The sequence below is a fragment of the Nicotiana tabacum genome, chromosome 1 (assembly GCF_000715075.1).
Source record: "Nicotiana tabacum cultivar K326 chromosome 1, ASM71507v2, whole genome shotgun sequence".
Lineage (NCBI taxonomy): Eukaryota > Viridiplantae > Streptophyta > Magnoliopsida > Solanales > Solanaceae > Nicotiana > Nicotiana tabacum.
This window is the reverse complement of record NC_134080.1, coordinates 192,056,446-192,080,891: the sequence shown is the minus strand read 5'-3', so window position 1 is coordinate 192,080,891 and position 24,446 is coordinate 192,056,446. Positions and strand designations below refer to the sequence as shown.

The following is a 24,446-nucleotide window of genomic DNA, read 5'->3' as shown; positions in this document are numbered from 1 at the left end:
TTTTGGAATCAATAACAAAAAGAAAAGGAAAAGAAAGAAAAAGAAAAAAAGAGAAAAGAAAGAAGTGAAAAGAGAAAGTATAACAACAAGGAAATTCCGGTGTGAACTACGTTTGACCTGATTCCTGTTAAGGATACGTAGGCAGCCTCACGGCTCGGTAATAGTAAAATAAAAGTCAAAAGATCCCCAAGCAAGAAATTGGGGCAGAAGTTGTGTTTGTAATAAGAAATGTGATTCCAAAAGTTGTAATTCTGAACCATTTGAAGTTGTTTTGAGGCCATTTTATACCTTTTTCTTTCCAAACATATCCAAAAACCCATATTGTTGTCCAAAGAAAGACCTCCCGATCAGTCTTCGAGAGATGCCAAGTCAAGCAATGTAAAGAGAATTCATATCAGGGGCAACACTCCGGTTTAATCAAGAGAAATAAAAAATGAGAGTCTTATTAGTGAAAACCCTCATGGGCACATGAGGCGACGAAAGCCAAGAGAAAATAAAAATGAGAGAGTCTTATTGGTGAAAACCTTCACAGGCACCATGAGGCGACAAGGAATCGAGGACTTAACAAATGGGAGAGGTTTGTCAGTGAAAACCCTTCAGGGCACTGCAAGTCGAACAAGGTCCGTAAGTTGGCGAAAAGTAAATTGAGTTGTGGAGATCTTGGAGCACAACGTAAAACGATTGGGAAAGAGATTGGTTAAATAGACTAGGGTGATTAATCCAAAATGCATACCATGTTCATTGGTGCCAGTGACTCCACTCAGATAAGTTTTTTTTTTCTATCTCCAACAGTCATCCAACTTTGGATTTTCTTCTTTATTCTTAATTCTCAAAATTGTTGCATTTCATTGCTGTTAATTTTACTGCTCTAAGCAAAATACGGTTAGGACATGCTAGAGATAGTATGATGAAAAGTGGGACATAGAGTGTGAGCAAAGGTTAAATCAGTGGAATGGTTCAGTAATGTCATGGGAGATGTATGGTTTCGAATAAAAGGGTCAGAAGTGAAAAACAACAGTTGGGGATCCTGTGGTTGAGGATCAGTCGGGAGGTTAAAATAATTCTCGACCAACTCAAGGTAGTCGGTCGAAGCAAAGCATGGCAAAGAGAAAACCATCCCCAGCAATAATGCCACAACTAACCACCACGTTTTAAACTGACAAGATTTTCTTTGATTTGAAACAGGGGCAAAGATAGCACTTCTTTCAGGAAGCCCTCCGTAAGGAAAGAAAGTACCAGGCAGGTTTGATCAAAAAATTCTCAGGACCCTCATGGAAAATGGAACCTAGGTTAAAATCCGAAACAATCATAAGTAGTAAATATAGAACAAATGTGCACCAAAAGGAATATAAATTGACCTCAAAGTTCGCATAAGAGTTTTCAGGACCCACCTGAATAATGGGATGTAACTTTAAGCATTCCATTAGATAAGTAAGTGTTGTTATAATAGAGTACAGTTTAGCGTTGAAATTGTCATTCGTAAAATAAGCTTTAATTCGAAATTTCAGGACCCTCCTGGATAATGGGATGTAGCTTTAAGACTGTCTTAGATAACAAAATTTGATGAAAATAATTCCTCTAAAAAATATATAATGTAGCTTTGGAAATTTACTAGAGATTTTCAGGACCCTCATGGATAATGGGATATATCTTGCATATTGATAGAGATATTTGGTAAAAGGATTCAATTAACAATCACAGATGCACCCGGTTACCAAACTGGGGGTGAAAATTTTCTTTTGTTGTCTATTTTGTTGAAGTCGGGTGCCCATCTGAAGAACATGGAGAACAACACGGATGCTAAAGATAAGAGCGTGACCAAGTACTAGCAATCAGGCGTCCACCTGGAGAACAAGGAACAACAGTTGAAGTATCAGCAATCAGACATCCACCAGGAGAACAAGGAACAACAGTTCAAGTATCAGCAATCAGGCATCCACCTGGAGAACAAGGAACAATAGGTCAAGTTTTAGCAATCGGGCGCCCACCTCGAGAGCAAGGGAGTACAGTTCAAGTTTCAGCTTTCAAGTTCTTATTGATATTTGGTAATATGATTCAGGTTAATACTCATACATGTGTCCAGCTACCAAACCGGGCCAGAGAATTTTCTTTGTTTTGTCTATTTTGTTGAAACTAGGAGCCCACCTGGAGAACAAGGGAATACATTTCAAATTCCGCAATCAGGAGCCCACCTGGAGAACAAGGGAATACATTTCGAGTTTCAGCAATCAGGAGCCCACCTGGAGAACAAGGGAATACAATTCAAATTTCAAGTAGTCAGGAGCCCGCCTAAAGAACGAGGGGAAGAAGCAATTCAAGTTCGAGTAATCAGGAGCCCGCATGTAGAACAGAGGATAGGCAACAATGGTCAAAGGAAGATGTTTAAAGGTTCAGCAATGAGGTGCCTGCTTGGAGGAAAGAGAAAGCATCTCAAAGATACAATTCAAGTTAGCAGCAAAGGAACTTCCGTTGGAAAACACAAGTCAATGAGGCAACAAGAATCACAAGATCAAGCTTGAGAAGTATAGAGTAGATCTTTATAATGCATAGATCATATTGTAGTCTAGCTTCTTTATTTTTGTCATGGTGTAATAAGGAGGTCAGTAAGCAGTAGCAGCAGCAACAACAACAGTAAAATCACAGCTTCATGGTACTCCTAGCTACCGAAACTTTCCGAACTATATTGACCTGATTCTTTTATAGCCAAGGATATGTAGGAAACCTTTAAGGCAGAGGTTCGGTTAAATCTTTCAAAAAATGCTTCCACGGAGTATTCAAACGGGCAAAAATCACTCGTATCTGCTCACTTTATCTTAGCACGAAAACTCTTCATGTTTTCGGGCAAAGAGGGGCAACTGTGAGCACATGATTTTTGCCTCACACGAATTACTCCAAAAGAATTCCCAAAATTAGGTTTTTTTCCCCTTAATTATGTGTTATTCTAGGAATTACTGTGCGATTTTCCTGATTGTTTGCACATTATTGTGTGCATATTTAATTTTATTAATGCATTAAAAAATACAAAAAATATAGCATTTGCACTTAGGATTTGATTTTACATTTTTTGGGTTAATTTAGTAAAATGTTGTTTTGCAAAAATAAAAAACAATTAACAAAAAAATAACGTATTTTTGCATTTTTATTGTTTAATGTCAATTTGGGTTCTTATAATTTAATTTTGGATTTTAGTTTAAATTTTTAAAATAGTTTGGAAATAAATAGAAAAGGAAGAGAATTAAATAAAAGAGAAGAAGATCAAATATGGGCCAAATTCAATTTAATTCAAGAGACCCAAATCAAATACACTTGAAACTCGCACGAGTCCAGCCCCCAACCCGGTCCGTCTTCAGCCTCAGCCAAATGACGTCGTTTGGGTTCAATTAATCGGAGCCGTTGAAATTAACTTGATGAAACGGTCCCAAAGCCATGACCCAACCCGACCCCGACCCATCACTCCCATACCCGGTCCGCCTAGTTGCTACTCCAAAAGACCCCGTTTCGTGCCCATTGTATCACAACTGTTAGATTTCTATCATCCAACGGTTCACATTAATTCCCCCATTTTAATAATACAAAACTCTAAACGATCCCCTACCCCCAAAATCAGAACCACCCCTCATTCGTCTTTCACCTCTCTTCAGAGATGACCCTGTCTCACCACCGCCCTCCGCTCACCGGAAATCGCCTCACGGCGGTTCCAATGGCCCAAACAACCCCAAATTAATACCATGGATTCTCCTTCACCTTCTCATCCCAAATACCCAAACCGTTTCCTTCGGATCATAGCCAAACTCGTCGAATCTTCGATCAAAGTTTGAACCCCAAGCCCTAGTTTACCTAATCGACCCCAAACTAACACCACATAACCTCCTTGACCTCCTCATACCCAATACATATCTGGTTTCCCTCGAATTTGGTTGAAATGGGTCAAATTTCAAATCTTGAGTCTGCATGCTAAAAGACAGATTTAAACCCAAGAATTATTGATAATTTCAGGGCCGGTTTCGTCGCAAAATGGTGTTAATCACTTGTTCTAACAAAGAACAAATGAATAACATCATTTGGCGATGAAATCGGAAAAAAAAATCGAGTGCCAAATGAACCCGTTGAATTGGTGAATCTTCAGTATTACTTTTTTTATTCTTGTCATTATTTCACTTCTACCTCGTCTTCTTCTCTTCTTTGAGCAATTTAACTAAGTTTTGAATTAGGTTTAAAATTGTGAACTGTCCATTCGTTGTCTTTAGTTCATATTCATGTATGTCGTTAATCAATTAAATAGCTGATTTTGATTTTTCAATCCAGTTGAAGGTTTTAGTCTTTTGTTTACTATAACTGTGATAATTCAGAACTTAGGATTGATAAATAACAGAAGTTTTGAGGGAAATTTGGGTAGTCTAGCCTGAGGAAACCTGTCAATATTTGAATTATGAAGCTTCTCAATAGTGGTAGGGTGAAATTGCATTACTGAATTAACTAAAAAGCACTAAGCTAGTATAGATAATTTAAATAATAAAGAAAAGCTGAAATTGATAATGGGAATGACATTAATTGATTAATTTAGAGAAAATATGTTAGCGGGGATAATTAAAATAAGGGAAGGGACACTCGTAATGGGGATGACATTAATTAAATGCCTATAAAAGGTTGAAGAATACAAGGAGGAAAAAAAGAACATTCTAAGAGACAAAGGGATAGGAACTGATGTTCATAGACAGAACTGTCTGGTACTCTGAAATACATAGATTTTGATACTCTGAAATACTGAGAAGAGAAAGAGATTCTGAAAAAACAAGAAAAAATAGGAAGAGGAGAATATGTTCTGAAAAATACTGCAAAATGCAGATATTTTGAAAAGATAGAGTCCAGAAAAATACAAAAACAACTAGGAATTCTCTACTGTTCCATTGCTTCAGTAGTTTTTGATTCATTTAAGTTATGCAAACAATAATGTTCAGTAAAGGGATTTGAATTGGTTTGATATTAGTTTTGGAAGGGTTTTTTTATCAAGCTGCGTTGAAGACCATTGTTCCATTGGATTTTGAATCGATTTTTTGGTTTCATTTACTAAATCTGGGCAGTTTTGTTGCTGCTTTTGTTGCTGATCACTGACCTTACTTCCTTGGTTCATTTCATATCCAGGTACTATATTTTCAGCTCTATTAAATATGTGCAGTCAGGTTTGATGTATGAAATGAAAGAGTGGGATTCAGCATATGGCTCCAACTAGTGTTGTACTTCGTTTATTTGACACTGCGTTGTAGTTCATTTCATTTCTTAGTTAGTTTCCGTGTGATTTAAGGACCATTTGTCATTTTTTGTAGTGAAGGTTTATTTGAGCCATGAAAAACATGTTTGTGTTTAAATTCTGCTAGAAATAATAGGTATTTGATCTTAAAAATATTCAAGTCAAATATGGATCAGCTGAATCCATATGATTCTGTTAAGTTATAAACTATCCGAGTCATCAGTTATCTATTTTCTTGTCTAAATTTTTGATTCAAATCATGATTATCTTTGATATCCATGCTAAAACTACTAGTAAGCTCATACTGATACATTTATGATAGGCTTGTGAATACATTTAGTGTAGGTAAATTCGATTCTTTTTAATGTTTATCAGATTACTTTATAGAATTGCTATTGTGTTTAGTTTTGAGTCTCTCCTGGCTGTTTAGATGTTCGTTCTTTTTGAAGCAATTAACTTTGGAGGCTAAGTGGACGAATATATGTATGTCTCATGGATTTTAACTGATTCACACAGGGTCAGCTTTTGGTTAATTATTAAATGGGCATTCATGGTTGTTTTTTTGAGTTGAGTCTGGACCATTTCGTGTGTTGTAAGTCAATTTGGGGTCCTTCAATCTTGAGTTTGGATACTATTTGTGCTACTGAAGAAATTCGACCTTGAATCCCTATTTTTATGTCAATACATAATAGTTGCCGAATTGGGCCTTCTTTTGGGCCTAATTCAGACCACTTAGAAATCATTAGGCCAGTAGCATTTACAACGTGACTTGGGCTCCCTTTTGAGCCCAGATTTGAGATGAAAATAAGACTCACATCAATACTATTAATCATTATGATATTATGCATTTTTATTAGGCATTCTCTCGAATTTAGCTTAAATCATTTGTTGCGCTCAAATGGACGAAAGTCTGGCATGTTCATTTGTATCCTATTACCTGTGTTAATTTGGAGTCGTCTATAATTACTCAAGCACACATGACTTAGGCTAGTAATTTTAAGTCATGACTTAGCTCTTACTTGACGCAAAGCCTAATTTACCATCTGCGTCCTATCTTTACAATTGACGGTGTTAATGTAAATAATTTTGTGTTGAAGGGGTGTCATATCTTCATTTTCAGTGTGTTTGTTCTAAAAAGTTAGAATTGTTCCTTCATGCTAAGAGAAGTTTATTTCTTTTGGAATAATAACAATGCGTCGAGATTTTTCTATCGTATAACCTTTACTTATGCTAATTTGTGATGCTTGGGTATTTGAATTTGGCTATTAGTGAGGTTAATGCTAAAAGAATCTTGCTACAATTCGTAGGTTGTTTAATTGAGCACAAATAATTTATGGCCTTCATATTAATTTCTTATGACTTAGATATAAAATAATAAATGATCGTAGTTTGCTTTTGGCACGTTCAATTTATTATTGTGATTATGTACATGTTCACGTGACATAATTATGATTTTCAAAATAAATCGGAGTATGCGTTCGCGCAACTTCGGCCAAATTTTTAAATAATAATAGAGCATCGTTAATCGTGGACGAAATAATTATATAGTATCCCTAAGTCATAAATCGGTTAAATTTTTTAATCACTCTTGTGAATAAACCATAAACTAATAAATTTTATTTATAAGATTATAGTAAGTTTCTTTTAAAGAAATGCGTTTACAATTCTTTACCACTTAGCCATAAAAGTTGAAAATTTTCAAGTGTTAATTTAGTAGGAATATTTTTTTTTAAATAAAAAAAGGGAAAATAACAAAAAATAACGTTGGATAAGGTATTTGGAATTATTAAGTTCACTAGGAAGTTTTTTTTGGGCTTAATAATTCTATATCTATCCTAACCTTAAATCAAGCATAGGAAACGAATAACTCACAAATTGCTAGTATGCTTTAGGCGCGTATTAATAAATGAACTATCGTCATTGGGTACACGTGCGCGTGACCCGTTTCAAGATAATTTTATTAATTAAAAAGCGGTGAAAGTTAAGTGCACATAGTTTCAAAAACCAGTGATTAAACAATTTTATTAAGCCAAGTATAAATTGCTAAGCGACCGTGCTAGAACCACGGAACTCGGGAATGCCTAACACCTTCTCCCGGGTTAACAGAATTCCTTATCTAGAATTTCTGGTTCGCAGACTTATAAAAGGAAAGTCGAAATTTCCTTGACTTGGGATTTAAAATAAATCGGTGACTTGGGACACCAATTAAAATATTCCAAGTGGCGACTCTGAAAATAAATAAATAATCCAATTTCGAATAATGTCACTTAAATTGGAAAAATCTCCCTTATACCCTTCTGGGGTGTAGATAAAAAGGAGGTGTGACACCTATTATTATATTGTATTCATGAATATATAGTATGAATATATGTGAATACAGCGGCTGACAACTTAGCCAATTCAGAACAACAAATTTGATTATCAATGATGAATTATTTTGTCACATATGATTCACTTTTCGTCACCAAAGATTTTTTGTGACGAAATTTTTTTTGTCAATCTTTCGTCTCTAAAACACCGTCACTAATAACATATAAAGGCAATTTTGTGTTTCTTCGCCAAATAATGAAGTATTAAATATGAAATTCTTTTTCGTTCCCAAATACGTAATATTTATGACGGATCTATTTTTCATAAAAAGTACAAAACAATCATACTTAATAATATGATTTCGTCACTAAAAAGTGCATTAATGTCGACGAAAAAAGTCGTCTCTAAAAAGTTAGTTTAATTAGTGACGACGTCAAATGTCTCTGAAGCTGTGTGTGTTTCGTAGTTGAAAACCCGTAATTTTGTCTCTAAAGACTACCTTTTATCTACAAAAAAGTATTTCATCCCTAAATATATAATTAGTGACAATTATAATTTTGTAGTTAAAACGATCATCTCGTCACTAAAAAAATATTTTTATCGACAAAACAAAGTTGTCATTATAAGTTATCATAATTAGTGATAATTACACTTGTCAAAAAATACAAAGTTGATTTGTAGTCAATAAAAGGATCATTTTGGGACATAAATTATTTTTGTCACTAAATACAGTGAATATTTGACGAACTTAATTTGTTTCGTGATGAAAATTTGATATTCCTAAAAACTATACAAAAGTGAACTTTTTTGTCACTAATAACAAATGTTTGATGGCGTTTATATTCGTATTTGTTTTAGATTGATGTTATACGAATTTGAAATAGCATAATAAAACAATCAAGGTAATAACAGAAAAATAAAAACAATCAAAGGTAACAAAAATATTCACCACTGATCATAAAGCTAATATTAAAATTATATTGAAATAAAAGCTCCTTAAATTAAAAGAAACATTGATACTCTCAAATTACACTTTAATTTAATAGTGTAAGGCGGTTGGTGTCAAATATAATAACCCAATAAGGTTGGGGTCGAATCCCACAAGGAATATGTGTGAAAAGGTTACTCAAATAGTGTGTTACTTGACTAAAGTCGTAATTCTATTCGGTTAATTGTAACATGAGTATGGTATGATAGCGAGTTCAACAAATAACGAATTGTGATATTGAAAATGTAATTAATTTGATTAAAGAAACCAAGGTTGTGTCCCCTTCAATGAAGTGTAATGCTATCAGTGTTAATATGATATATTTCTAATGGGTACTTCTTTTGATATACAAATGATTTCTAAATGACTACCCAATATTTTTCAATAATTGGGTAGTATTTCCTCTTTATGATTTTTCCAAATATAAAAGAGTTGTAATTAAGAACAATCAATATATGCCAAATAAACCCCACTTATTCCTAAGCGATTCTATTAAACAAAGTTTAAAGCTTGAGTCTTTGATATTTACTTCTACCAAATTCTAACTCACTTTCCCAAGCAAAGTAATAATTTATTGACACTTTTTAATGTTTGCAACTACCAACAATAAATGAAGAATGAGAAGTAAATAAATATCAACCAACCATTATACATATATTCAATGTTAAACACCCATCTATAAACTTAGTATTTAAAGTTAGCTACACATACTAGAATACAAAAGGATGAGAATATTTAATGCCATAAAGCTTACAAAGTGCAAGATTTTTCCTTCAAAAGCTTCCAAAAGAGAGGAATAATAATGCCTTGCATTGTAGCACCAAAATCAGACAAGATACCCCCACAAAACCCCAATAAATCTATTTATAGTGGGTCAAAACTCGGAACAAAAATCGGACAAAAATACCCTATCTGGTTAAATATGCGAACGCATATCTGTCGCATAACAGACATATGGTCTGCATTCTTGACATAGGCATCGCATCTTCAAACCCTAGTTTCCAGGCCTTCATCGCATTCACCTTCTACGGTCCGCATTGTAGATATGCGATCGCATTTCGCGTCGCATTTTCCACCTTCAGCAACCTTCATGACGAGTTTGCGGTCCATTATGCGGCTCGCAAACCAGTTATGCAATCGTAGACTGGACTGCATTTCTTGCACTGGACTTTTCCGAACAATCTAATGTGAATTGTGATTCCCTTGAGCATTATGCGGCCCGTATGTTGGATTTGCGGTCCGCATTTCTACATTTGCGATGCATTTTGCTCTTTTCTTGTCTTTTTATGGCTTTTTGATCTCATGTTCATGCTCTTAAGTCCTTAAACCTCATACACTGCAAAAACACTAAAATTACATAAATATAAAAGATAATTGCATCTAAAACAAGCTAAAATCTAAGCAATTTGTATTAAATGTGCCAAAATTCTCCGGCACATCAACACCCCCAACTTAAACTCTTGCTTGTCCTCAAGCAACTAAAATGACACTATCCTAGTCTAGACTCCATCTAAAAAGATATGAAACAAAAGTGACTGAGGACGGCGTTTATTGTCAGTACTACAAGGATGCATTTTTGATTGTTTTACCCTTCCTAAGACATAATATTTACAAAGAAACTAATCAACTTGTGAAACTTTGATCCTCGACCCATTTGACAAAATGTTACTCTCAGCTGAGTGCACTTGCATTTAACTCAAAAACTCAACTTCTGTTCAACCTCACAATTCATGTGCCCTCACTAGAAAGAAAGTCTCAAACTCACAATATTTACAATGACAACAAAAAGGGACGAATTCACAAATACACTCACTCTTATAAAGAGCTTCAAGTGTTACAACATACCATACCATAGGCTTGCCCTTATTTTAATTCATCGCTTTATTCTAAGAACACTCGGCTGGAGATCTCATAAAAACTTTTTAAGCTTGTAATGTTGGTTTAGAGAAGGGTCGGATAAGCATTTAGGTACAAGTGACTACACCCTCTTTAAACACTACTCACATTTTTCTTTCTTGTTGCTCTTTGCTGCTTTTCAAACTACATAGCCTTCATTAGCTTCTACTTTTACAATATTGAGCCACCTCAACTACCTCTTTTATTCTTTTCAAGACTCCTTATGTATACATACTCACTACTCTTTGTTTTTTTCTTTTCTCTTTTTTTTTCACAAGTTTTGCTTTTGGAACTTGAGTAGTTTCACATTTTGAGGTATACTTTCCTACACTCACTGCACAACCTTTCCAATTTACGGCTTGACACCACACCCCCAACTTAGGCTTTTAGCCTCATTATCAATGTTCAAGGAGGGACGGGTTCAAAAGAGGGAATTATTTTACAAAAAGGAAAAGGTTTGTAATGAGGTAGCCAAAGAAAAAGTTAAAGGCTCAAATGGGGTGACTAGTGATACTATCTATACAATGGGTGGCTTTAAAGGCTAACTGGTTTTCCAAAAATCACAAAGATGACCTAAGGTCATTTCTCTAACCAAATATAATTATTATAAGCATCAAAATACCAACCGGATCAGTTCTAGATGGAAGAAGTAAACACAAGAATTATTTACACAAAGACTCACACACATGGCACACGAACTGTTTGGCTCACATAGTTTGAAGCCCTCGAGTCAACACTTGGCAATTCAAAGCTTTCATCATATATACAGGTATAACTCTAGGTAGACATAGAGTCATAGAGCGAGACTCAAGTTCACACAATTGATATCTCTTTTTTTATATTAATGAAAGGGTATAGGCTATATACAGACACACATGCTTGAAACTAGATAATTACACCAAACCGGTCAACATGCTTCATTCTAATGTCCTGATTCTACTATTACACCCTTGGAAAAGAACCTGACGAAGAAAAACCAAGCGGAATTCATTGCTAATTACTAAAGATGGACATGCAACTATCTACTTGTTTTTTGTTTTTTATACGCAAGGATAACTTATGTACTAAAACCACAAAACGACAATATATACAAAATCACAAAACACAAATAAATACAGAAATTTGCTTATATAGAACAAAAACATGAACATGTACAACAGTTGCCAATTTCACAAAAATATATACAAGTCTACCACCCCCAACTAAAAAGCATGAATTGCCCCCAATGCATAAGAATGTAAAACAGAGTTTAGGGGCTCCCTATGGTGCACTAAGCGCTTTGGGAGTCGGAAGCCGATTGAGTGATGGTCGGGTCACCCTCTGATGCTGAAGCTGGGACCGATGAGATCTCGGCCTAAAGAGTGACCTCCACTGATGGAGGAGGGATCTCTGGCAGACCCAATACTGAAGATAAGGCTTGTGAGCTGCTAGCCTCGCCCGCTGATGGCTAAGTGGTCGCTGGATCTGTAGGGGCGACCATGTCTACTAGCGAATGCGCTATCACCACCTGAAGTGCTGCTTGTTCTTCATCCTCAATTGTAGAGGAAGCAATCTACTTTCCCTTCTCCTGAGGTCCATCATCCTCCGTGAACCATGAATCCTCCTCATCTACTCCCTCCTCTGCCTCCACACCCTCGGATTATACAGAGTGCCCGGAATCCTCCTCAAAAGGAATATCAATATGAGTAGGGGGAGCTGGATACTGGGAAGCCCCGATGGTAGGAGGTGCAATATCTGTCAACAGTGTGGAGAAATCAAGATCCAGGCCTGGTGCTGCTGTGTCTGCTCCCTGCTTACCTTCCTTGGGCAGGAAGGATGATAGATCGAACTCCAAAGTCTGCATCTTCTGGAGCTCAGTCTTCATAGTGGCAACTTCCTCCCGGAGCTTTGGCAAGTCACTAACCCCACCCCTGCTCTATCTTTTCAACCCTCACCTCAAGCTGTTGCAGGCGATCCCCGTAAGATGTTTGTTGTTGTTGGAGTGCTGTCATTGAGACTGTATAGGAGTCAAAGCCTGTCTGATGAGGGTGGGCAAGTTTTTCAGAAGATAGTCTACCTTAGCATTGGCATGCTGAGCTATGAGACCAAGCCTCGAAACGGCAGGCAGTACATCAGAAGGCTGAGCAATGGTGGACTGAGAGGTAGGCTGTGAAGTGGAAGTGGATGTAATTGGAGCTTGAGGGGACACAGGAGTCTGGGAATCTGCGGGCTCTACATTAACTAAACCTTGAGTCTCAACCTCTAGGGAGCAGCAGCATCATTAATGCGCGTGATATCAATATCTTTCAGCGCCTTCCCTGTCTTGTTAGTGTGTGGCATGGTAGGGACTTTCAAAGCCTTATAGAGGGATGTGATCAGGCAGGGGAATGAAAGTGAAGTGGCTATCTGCTTTGCCCGAATCACTAACTCTTGGAAGATAAGAGCACCCACATCAATCTTGATTCCCGCCATAATGCATGCAATGAGAAAAGCTTTCTCAATGCCTATGTCAATCTCATTTCTTGATGGTACCAGTGGAGAGGTGACAAAGCTAAGCAAAAATTTACCCTATCATGTGAGATCCTTCTTGAATACTTTATGCACGGGGTTGATCCAAGTAGGGGTCCCTTTGGCTATCACAGATGCTATCCAATTACGCTCATTCTCCTGGTTTACCCATTTAGCGGCATACTCAGCTGTGCCCGGGCTCCAATCATGGATGTAAAACTCATTAATGGTGTCACTGATGCAGAACACGCTCTTCCCCCGAACTAACATAGTGTCACAAAAAACCCTGTTCCGCTTGTGATGAGCAGTCCTGGAGGCTCCATATGAGGCAAAGAATTCACGGACAATGGTTTCATTATATTCATCAGGCAGCTCAGTGAAGCACTCCCATTATCTTGCCTTGATGTTCTCCCAGATGTGGGGGTACTGCTCTTGTAGCCCATTACAACTCAGTTGTTTTTCGGCCAGGATTTTTTGTTCGGTTAGCCCTTCTATATAAAGCTCTCTGGACCCTTCGACCCCAAACTTGAGCTGGAAGTCATCTCCTCGTTTCCTTCTTGCCTCAACTTGTAGGTCAACTTCGGGCAAGGATTCTGTGATGACCCAAAATGTCACCATTAAATTAAATAACTATCTCGGTATTTTAAGACCTTGAAAAGTGGTATCAATAATTCCTCGACTTGTGTGCGCAGTCCATATAATTTTTCGGAAGGTTTTTATGTGAAAAATGCATTAAATTGTGAATTAGAGCTTTGAAACTCAACTGAATTGACTTTGGTCAATATTTTGAGAAAACAATGCGGATCCAAGTTTTGACCATTCTGGTAGTTCCGTATCGTGATTTGGGACTTGGTCATATGCCCGAAATCGAATTCGGAGGTCCCTAGCTCAAATTATCGCAATTTAACGGAATCTAGAAATCTAAGGATAAAGATTTCTTAAGTTTGACTGGATATTTGACTTTTGAGCAAAACCACCCCGGAATAGAATTTTGATGATTCCAATAGTTTCGTATGGTGTTTTGGGTTTAAGATCATGTTCGGATTTGTATTTGGAAGTCCGTAGGACAATTTGGCGCATTTTGGCGAAAGTTAGAAATTTGAAGGTTTTTGAGAAGTTTGACCGAGAGTTGACTTTTAGATATTGGGGTCGGATTCCGATTTCGAAAGTTGGAGTAGGTCCGTAATATCGAATGTGACTTGTGTGCAAAATTTGAAGTCATTCCGAAATTATTTTGGTAAGGTTTGATATACTTAGTCTCTTTTAAGGAAGCTTAAGTTGGAAAAGTCAACCAGATGTTGACTTATGTGTTAGAGGGCTCGGATGTGAGTTTCGATGATTCGGTTAGCTTGGAGAGGTGATTTATGACTTAAGAGCATGATCGGAAGGATATTTGGAGGTTCGTAGTAGATTTAGGCTTGAGTTGGCGAAGTTGATATTTTGGCGTTTTCCGGTTGATAGGTGAGATTTTGATATAGGGGTCGGAATGGAATTCCGAGAGTTGCAGTAGTTACGTTGTGTCATTTGGGATGTGTGTGCAAATATTCATGTCATTCGGACGTGGTTTGGTTGGGTTTTTTATCAAAAGAGTAATTTAGAAGATTTTGAAATTCTTAGGCTTGAATCCGATGCGAATTTGGTGTTGTGATGTTGTTTTGAGCGTTCCAAAGGTTGGAACAAGTTTGAATGATATTATGGGACATGTTGACATGTTTAGTTGAGGTCCCAGTGGTCTCAGGTGAGTTTCGGGTGGTTAAACAGACTATTTCATCTTTGGAAAAGTTGCAGATTTTTTAAGCTTCAGCTGTGCACCAGAAAATTTCTGGTGTGAGGAGTTCAGCTTGGAAGCTCATATCTTGAAATCTATAAGGAATCAGAAAAGGTGCAAAACATGAAAGTTGTATCCCTTGCATTTTAGTTTCTAGAAAGTTAAACCATTCATGATTTGGATATTTTATCAGAAAGTTATGATGAAGCGAATATGGCTAGTGGATCAGCTTTGAGAGAATTTTCTGATGCACTTTAGAAGCTCATATCTCGGAATATATAAAGAGTTATGTTGTGTACAACCTATCAAATGAAATATCTTCGAGTCTAGTTTTTAAATATTCAAACCGTTTGTCATTTGGATATTTTCACAAGGAGTTATAGGCATTTTAACAGAAGGTGTACAACAGGAAAAATGGTAAGAGGATGTACAACCTGCACAGCGCAAGGTACACCTCGATGAAGCCTGGGCAAAATGTTTTTAAGTCCTCTTGTCCGCGATTTGGGTCCATTTTTCAGCCATAGTTGATCATTTTGAGAGCTTTTTGAAGGATATTGAAGAGGGATTCAAGGAAAAATGTTTGGAGGTAAGAATTTCGGACCTAAAACTCGTTTATATTATGAAATCCACCTAGAAAATCATTGAATTCTTGCTAGAAATGGAAGAAATAGGGCTTGGGATTTTGATATTCTAATTAGGGATTTGGAGGACCATTTGGGGTCAGATTTGAGAACTTTTGGTATGTATGAACTCGTGGAGAGATAAGGAACCCGTTGATGTAAGAATTTCTGAATTTCGAGAAGTGGGTCCGGTTCTCGGGTTTTGCTAATTTTGGAATTTTTGATATTTTTTTATTTTTTTCGATTGGGTTTTGTTCCCTTAGCATATTGTGACGTATTCGTTCTGGTTTTGGTCAGATTCGACGCGCGAGGAGGCCGATTTGAGAGGCAAGGGCATAGCGAGCCAGAGCTTTGGCCGGTTTGAGGTGGGTAATGATTTTAAATGATGTCCTGAGGGTTTGAAACCCCGGATTTTGCACAACGTAGTGCTATACTGAGATAAGACACACGCTGTGTGATGAGCGTGGGGTTCATTTCTACTGGGGATTGTGACTTGGTCCATCCCAATTGATATTTTCACTACATTTTTACTGAGACTTATGTATTGTCATCATGACTTGGGCTAGTTGCCATGTTTGGGGCCTTGTGTCAACCTGTAAAACCCTTATGGGACTTTTGACTGGTTTTCCTCACTTATTTGCTAAAAATCATATCCTCAATCATGTTTCTAATTGTTTAAAAATGATATGAACCGGGTTATGAAATGTTAATCATAAATGAAAGAAATATGTGGGCTGAGATCCCTACCTTATATTATTGTGCCCGCGAGGCTGTGATTATAATGACTGAGAGGGGTTGAGGACCCAATAGTGAGGATATTATATATGATATTGGATCGGGCTGCACGCCGCAGCAAAATACTTATATGGACCGGGATGCGCGCCGCAGCAAATATGTAAATATATATATATATATATATTGATCGAGCTGCACGTCGCAGCAATATAGCGTTTGGGCTGTAGAAGCCCCTTCGGAGTCGGCACACCCCCAGTGAGCGCAGTTGACTATTATTATTATGGATCGGGTTGTGCGCCACAGCGATATAAGGATCGAGATGCATGCCGTAGCGGTATATATATATGTTTTGATTTCGGTTATTGTGAGAAGTATATGAATTGAGTATTGAGGGTAAGAAATAAGTAAATGAACAGAAATGCTCGAGGAACGGATTTATACTGGATTAATGCCTGTCAAACTACCTGTTTTCACCTGGTTCAAAGAGTTTCATTCAATTTTCTTTACTACTTTCTCTTTAAATGGTTTTACTACTTTGATATAGAACTGCTTAGTGCCTTTACGTGATTTCATATCGTCAGCCATTATTTATTGTTATTACTCACTAGGTCAAAGTACTCACATTACTCCCTGCACCGTGTGTGCAGGTACAAGTGTCCCTGAGGTATAGAGCGAGCTTTTATGCCGTTCAATTTTTCATCGGAGTTATCGAGGTAGCTGCATAGCGTCCGCAGACCCGATTTCTCCCTCTATCGTTTTTTACTATTCCGTATTTTAGACATATTTCTGCATTAGGCTATTGAAACCTTGTATTAGAGGCTCAGACTTGTGACACCAGATCATTGGGCATTTGTAGAGATTTCATTATGGCTTTCCGCATATTTCAATCTTTTATTTCAGACTTCTACTTATATTAAATTGGTATCTACTTCTGAAAATTGGTAATGAATTCTAATAAGAAGGGATTGTGAGTGGTAATTGGTCGGGCTTGCCTAGCATCGTGTTAGGCTCCATCACGACCGGGATTGGGGTCGTGACAATTTCATCCTCATTAGATTGGGAGGGAAGTGTAGCAATAGGGTCCGGTCGCTAACGTTTTGCTTGTTGAGTTTGATGACTGGAGGAGGCCCTTTTCTGGGCAGAGGCTGTATGTTTCCTGGTACCCATATCTACACAGAAACGAAACATGATCAACATGGTAGGCAACAATGAAAGAAAACAGAAAAACTCAAGAAAAATGTAAGAATGCGACAGGTTATGCAGTCGTATAACCACTATGCGGACCGCAGACTTGTCGCAAACTCTCAGGCTATTCAAATGATCTAAGTATGCGATGGGTTATGCGATCACATAACCATTATTTGGTTCGCATAACCATCACATACTTGATTTCTCAGAAAATAAAATCACAAAATGTGATCGCAAAGTCCACCGTAAAGTTGGATATGTGATCGCAAAGTTGCCACAAACAACATGCTATAAAACTGGGTAGTCTGTCTCAGTATGTGGTGACTTTGCCGTCCGCATATCAATTATGCGATTGCAAAGTCACCGCATTTTATCATCTTCTTTAGCCAGTTAGGGTTCGCTTTTGCGGCAACAATGCGAACCACATTTTTATTATGCGAGGTGTAAAATTCATCGCTCCCAACGATTGAACTTAACCTTCAACAATGGCGGACCTAAGTTTTACTACCCAACACCCCAAAACACACTACTTAACAAAAATCATATTATGAACAGACATCTAACTACAAAATACAAACAAGAAGAAAAAAAGGAAACATGAAACAAAAAAATGGAAAAACAAAAACTAATGTGAAACTAAAGCTTGCAAGGATAAAATTGGGCCAAGGAAAACATACCAGTGACAGGTTTATGAGCACACTTGGGAGATGAGTTTGCAGATGTTGCTCTACGTTCTTGATTCACTCACTGTTTTGGCCTCTCTATTATTTGTTTGTTTTTTTTTGTTTTTTTTTTGTTTTTTTCTCTTCGTTTATTTTGTTTCTTTCTGTTAATGAAAAAAATTATTTTTATTTTGAACGTGTGAAAGCTGAAGGGATGCGAGGGACTTACCTGGAAGAATTGTGATGGGTAAGTTACCGTATAACACCTTATGCTACCGCATAAGTGTTATGCGGTGGATTCAATTGAATTGCTAAAGGGCCAAAGATGCGGTGCACTCTGTGATCTGATAGTAGAAATGCGGCCCGCAAAGTGCACCTCCTGGTCGCATTCTTATCACAAATTTTTGCCAAACTCACTTTTTGGGTCTGCGACCACAATGTGGTCCTCATAGTGAAAATGCGACCGCATATGTGTAGCAAACGTTTTAAGGTGATTTTTCTTCCTTTCTCATGCAATCTTACCAGTGTTATGATCTTTTGAATCCCCTGCACACTAACACACACTTTAAACTTCTCAATTAAATCTAACTAACAAAAATTAAAATTTAAAGAATAAAAAGGGTGTTACCACACATGGGTTGCCTCCCATGAAGCGCTTGATTTATCGTCACGGCACGACGAAGTTGGCGTTTCTTTGGATTCACTCATTGGTCGGGCATGGACTGTCTTTGAGAGCCAACTGCTCCACCAAGTTTTTTTCTCCATCTGTGCCCATGTAGTGATTGACTCGCTGACCGTTCACTTTGAAGGTCCGGAGCCCATCCTTTGATTCTTGTTCCATTGCTCCAAAAGGAGAGACATTTACCACCTTGAACGGACCGGACCATTTTGATTTGAGCTTGCCCGGAAACAATTTGAGCCTTGAGTTAAAGAGCAAAACCAAGTCACCCGACTTGAACTCCCTCTTCAAGATCTTTTTGTCGTGAATGAACTTCATCCTTTCTTTATACATAGTTGCACTTTCATATGCATGGAAACGGAATTTCTCCATTTCATTAAGTTGTGCTAACCTCAAATTTGAAGCTTCAGCCCAGTCCAAGTTCAATCTCTTCAGAGCCCACATGGCTTTGTGTTCCAGTTCTACGAGTATATGACAAGATTTTTCTAAGACTAACCGATAAGGAGAAGTGCCAAAAGGAGTTTTGTACGTCGTATGGTACGCCCACAATGTGTTATTTAGCTTCCTTGACCAATCGGTCCTTTTTGCATTAACAGTCTTTGCTAGAATGCTCTTTATATCCTAATTGGAAACTTCAACTTAGCCACTTTATTGGGGATGATAATGTGTGGACACCTTATGCTTGACGCCATATTTATCTAGTAGCCCCGTGAAAGCCTTGTTACAGAAATGAGACCCACCATCACTAAGAATGGCTCTATGAGTGCCAAACCGAGTGAATATGTTTTTCTTTAAGAATGCGATCACACTTCTTGACTCGTTGTTTGGTAAGGCAATTGCTTTAACCCATTTGGACACATAGTCTACAGCCACCAAGATATATTTCATCCCACATGAGCTTACAAAGAGACCCATAAAATCAATTCCCCACACGTCGAAGATTTCTATATCCATTACAAAGTGCATTAGCATTTCATACCTCTTGGAGATTGATCCTTGTCTTTGGCATTGGTAACAAGCCTTGACCATTTGATTGGCATCATGATAGATTGACGGCCAATAATAACCACATTCAAAGCACCTTAGCCGCAGTTGGATTTTCCCCATAGTGACCCCCAACCGGTGAGTCGTGGCATGCCTTTAGAATTGGCATAATCTCTTCTTATGGAACACACCTTCTAATGATGTTGTCAGCACACACGGAACAAGAATGGTTCTTCCCAATAGTATTGCCAACAGTCTCTCAAAAACTTCTTCTTTTGATAGGATTCCAATCCATCCAGAATAAGGTCACTAACTAAGTAGTTAGCAATATCGGCATACCAAGGAGCAAAAGTGCTAGATAGTGCCAATATGTGTTCATCCGGGAATACATCATTGATTTCAAGATGTCCCTTTGGTCTCCTTGCCTCTTCAAGCCTTGATAAATTATTTGTCCCTTGATTTTGAGTTCCCTTGCGATCCTTGACTTCGAAGTCAAATTATTGCAACAACAAGACCCACTGAATTAACCTAGGCTTTGCATCCTTCTTTGCCATGAGATAGCGAAGAGCAGCATGATCTGTGTACATTATCACCTTGGATGCCAACAAATAAGCTCTGAACTTCTTAAAGGCATAGGCAATGACAAGAAGTTCTTGCTCGATCACCGTGTAATTCATTTGCGCTCCATTGAGTGTCTTGCTTGCATAATAGACCGGGTGGAGAACCTTGTTGTGATGTTGGCCAAGCATTTCTCCAATAGCTACACCACTAGCATCACACATGAGCTCGAAAGGAAGATACCAATCGGGTGTGACAATAATAGGTGTCGTGGTGAGCTTTTGCTTCAATTCCTCAAAGGCTTTGAGGCATTTCTCGTAAAACACAAATTTTGCATCTTTCTCAAGGAGTTTGCACATAGGATCTGCAATCTTGAAAAAATTCTTGATGAAACGCCTATAGAACCCGGCATACCCAAAGAAACTTTGGACACCTTTAACGGAAGTAGGTGGAGGAAGCTTGGAACTGATCTCGATCATTGCCTGGTCAACCTCTATGCCATGTTTTGAAATTTTATGCCCAAATACAATGCCTTCATCCACCATGAAATGTCATTTCTCCCAGTTGCGCACAAGGTTGGTCTCCTCATATCTCTTAAGCACTTGTATAAGATTGTTGAGACAATGATCAAAAGAATCACCTATCCATGAAAACCTCTAAAATATCCTCCACCATGTCGGAGAAGATGGACATCATGCATCTTTGAAAGGTAGTCGGAGTGTTGCACAAACCAAACGACATCCGACTAAAGGCAAAGGTTCCATAAGGGCAAGTGAATGTTGTCTTCTCTTGGTCGTCCAATGCGATATTGATTTGGTTGTAACCGGAATATCCACAAGAAAGCAATAGAATGACCTTCCCGCTAGCCAATCAAGCATTTGATCAGTAAAAGGCATAGGGAAATGGTCTTTGCATGTGGCACTGTTGAGCTTCCGATAATCCATACACACCCTCCATACGATCACCGTTCTTATTGGGATGAGCTCATTTTTATCATTTTCAATCATGGTAATGGCTCCCTTTTTCAGCACACATTGCACCAGGCTCACCCAAGAACTATCAGCAATGGGGTAGACTACCCCGACATCCAACCACTTGATGTTTTCTTTCTTTACTACCTCTTGCATGGATGGGTTCAACCGTCATTGATGTTCCACACTTGGTTTTGTCTCACTTTCCAAGTGGATCTTGTGTTCGCAAATTTCGGGGGGAAGTCGTCGGATGTCTACAATTGTCCATCCAATAGCTTTCCTATGCTTCTTCAAGACTTCCAACAATTGTTCTACATGCATATCTTTCAACAAAGAAGAAACGATTACCGGTAAAGTAACATTTGAGCCAAGAAATTTATACCTCAAGTGTGGTGGAATTGGTTTGATCTCTAATTGTGGTGGCTCAATAATAGAAGGTTTTGCGGGAGGAGTGGCTCTATTCTCCAGATCGAGAGAGAGCTTTGCCAGAGCATAAGTGTAGGACCCAAGCCCATCCAATGCATTTACCTCTTCCATATATCCTTCCATGCCTTTACCATCAAAGTTTACCAAATAGCCGCTAACGCCTCACCGAGGCATTGTTCTTCCATCTTTATTTCAACCGCATCTTCCACTTCATCAACAACATCAATCACCGAGATGCTCTCAATTTCATGTGGTAGTTTCATACCCTTGCTTGCTTGGAATGTAACCTCTTCATCATTCACACGAAATTTGATCTCATTCCGTTCCGAAACCATTAGTGCTCTTCCTGTGGCTAGGAATGGTCTCCCCAAAATGATAGGGATCTTTTTGTCAACCACAAAATCAAGGATTATGAAATTGGCGGGTAAATGAAACTTTCCCACTTTAACAAGCACATCATCAACAATTCGCACCGGTCTCTTTATGGAACGATCGGCCATTTGCAATCTCATATTTGTGGGCCTTGGCATACCTAACCCTGGTTGCTTGTAAATAGCAAGAGGCATCAAGTTGATGCTAGCCCCATTATCACAAAGGGCTCTTGCAAAATCATGTGCTCCAATAGTATAAGGAATGGTGAAAGCTCCCGGGTCTTCTTTCTTTTAAACAGTAGATGTTGCAATGATAGAACTAACCCGGTGAGTCACATTCACCACTTCATTTTTGATGGTTCTCTTCTTGGTAATCAAATCATTCAAATATTTAGCAAAACATGGCTTCTCTTGAAATGCTTCCACAATTGGAATATTCACCGATAATTGCTTGAGAATGTCATAGATTTTTTCGAGTTTGCTATTGTCAACCTTTCTAGAAAGTCTTTGAGGGAATGGAGGAGGATGTCTAGGAATAGATGGTAGAGTTTTTGATGTCTCTTTTACCTTTTCCTTTACCTCTTCCCGGTTCTCTTCTTGCACTTTCAATTCTTCCGGAACTCTTTCAACTTCAACAACACTTGGCTCTTCAACCTCAGCCTCTTGTTCGGACTCTTCAAATTCAACCCCTTGTTCACTCCCACCTTCTAGTACCTTTCCACTCCGTGTAGTAATTGCCATGACATGAGAAGTTGGACCACTCCCACTGCCCTTGGGGTTCGCAATTGTGTCACTTGGAAGTGTCCCTTTTTGATTTGGATTTTGTTCCCTAGAGAGGTCTCTCATTTGCATATCTAATTTTTGAATGAATGCGGTATGAGAACCAACAAGCTCAGTCATATTCCTCATAGAAGTATCAGACTTCTCTTGATTTTGCAATACCCGTTCAAGCATGCCTTCCAACCTAGACTCACTTGAGGAACCTTGATTTGAATATTGACCCATTGGAGGAACATAAGGGTTTGAACTCCGATTTGGGAAGTTGTTGTTGTTGCAATTACCTTGATTTGAGCCGCCTTGGTCATTTCGCCACTGTTGGATGCCTTGCCCTTGCGGGTGAGGCCTCCATTGATTTTGTTGTCCTTAACCTTGGTCTTGTTGCTTTTGATAACCTCCTTGAGAGTTGTTGACATAGTTTGCCTCCTCAAAGTCTTTATTTGATATGGGTTGCACATCTTCCACCATATTTACTTTCATCGTTTGGCTTTCCGTGAACATCTTTGTCAACACATCGACATTTGTGGCAAGCCTTGCAATCACTTGATCCCTCTATTGGTTTTCTTTGATCATGGTGGTCAAGGAAGGAGACCTATATGCAATTCCACTCGTGGTGTCCTCTAAGTGCCATGCTTGATTATGCTTTGCCATTTTGTCAAGTATTTATATGACCCTTGCGAATGATTTGTCCATGAAAGATCCGTCAGCTGCATTCTTGGCTATAGATTGGTTCATAGAATCCAAGCCCATGTAGAATTTTTCCAACAAGATAGAATCCGGAAAACCATGGTTGGGAGACCTCACCAAATATAACTTGAACTGATCCCATGCCTCATGTAGATGTTCTCCCGGTACTTGTTTGAAAAAAGAAAATTTTATCCCGGAGCTCAGACTTCTTACTTTTCGGGAACCATTTAGCTAAGAATGCCCGGACAAGTTCAGGCCAAGAATGAATGGAGTTTGGTGGCATATTTTGAAGCCATTTCCTTGCGTCCCCAGCTAGTGAGTACTTGAAGCACCTCAACCTTAGAGCATCATCAAAGACGTTGTTCCTCCATTGCATCGCACACACACCCAAGAAGTTTCTAAGATGTTGTGTCGGATCATCAACAGTGGAATTCCTTAAACCCCCCTCCGCTTTGAGCATAAAGATTAAACCATGTTCTACCTTGAAAGTTGCAGCGCCAACGGCCGGAGGTACAATAGCATTTGCATACTCAATGTACTCCTCTATGTTCGCAAAAGGATTTTCTTCCATTTCTGCCTATATTTCTTCTTCATATTCGGCCATATTTTCCTATCAACACCAAGCAAAACAAGCAAAGTATGATGGAATAGAATAAGATGTAAAGTAAAGCATACACTAATTAGTAATTTCAAAATTGTATTCTCCGGCAACGGCGCCAAAATTTTATACGCTCAAATTACACTTTAATTAAATAGTGTAAGGCGGTCGGTGTCAAATATAATAACCCAAAAAGGTTGAAGTCGAATCTCACATGGAATAGGTGTGAAAAGGTTACTCAAATAGTGTGTTACTTGACTAAAGTCGTAATTCTATTCAGTTAATTGTAACAAGAGTATGATATGATAGTGAGTTGAAGAAATAACGAATTGTGATATTGAGAATGTAATTAATTTGATTAAAGAAACAAAGGTTGTGTCCCCTTCAATGAAGTATAATGCTATCGGTGTTAATATGATATATTTCTAATGGATGGTTCTTTTAATATGCAAATGATTTCTAAATGACTACCCAATATTTTTCAATAGTTAGG

The 24,446-nt window shown here is 38.1% G+C and overlaps 1 protein-coding gene across 1 annotated transcript; it reads right to left on the bottom strand.

Annotated features, from left to right (window-relative positions):
* Positions 1 to 21,660: 21,660 nt before the first annotated feature.
* LOC107772341 (uncharacterized) lies at positions 21,661 to 23,926 on the bottom strand. The gene is made up of 3 exons (XM_016591840.2): positions 23,569 to 23,926; positions 22,234 to 22,874; positions 21,661 to 22,179 (listed from the first exon to the last, which is right to left on the bottom strand). Exons 1-3 carry the CDS (start codon positions 23,924 to 23,926, stop codon positions 21,661 to 21,663), a joined length of 1,518 nt encoding a protein of 505 aa, XP_016447326.2.
* Positions 23,927 to 24,446: the final 520 nt, after the last annotated feature.

Excerpts from the sequence above, each read along its gene's own strand:
- LOC107772341 (XM_016591840.2), bottom strand. The coding sequence starts at position 23,926 with ATGGAAGAAAATCCTTTTGCGAACATAGAGGAGTACATTGAGTATGCA. Across the intron at positions 22,875-23,568 it reads AGCTAAATGGTTCCCGAAAA|GTTCCTCAAGTGAGTCTAGG; the intron begins GTAAGAAGTCTG and ends ATTCAAATCAAG. Across the intron at positions 22,180-22,233 it reads GAACCATCAAAAATGAAGTG|AAAGAAGACCCGGGAGCTTT; the intron begins GTGAATGTGACT and ends ACTGTTTAAAAG.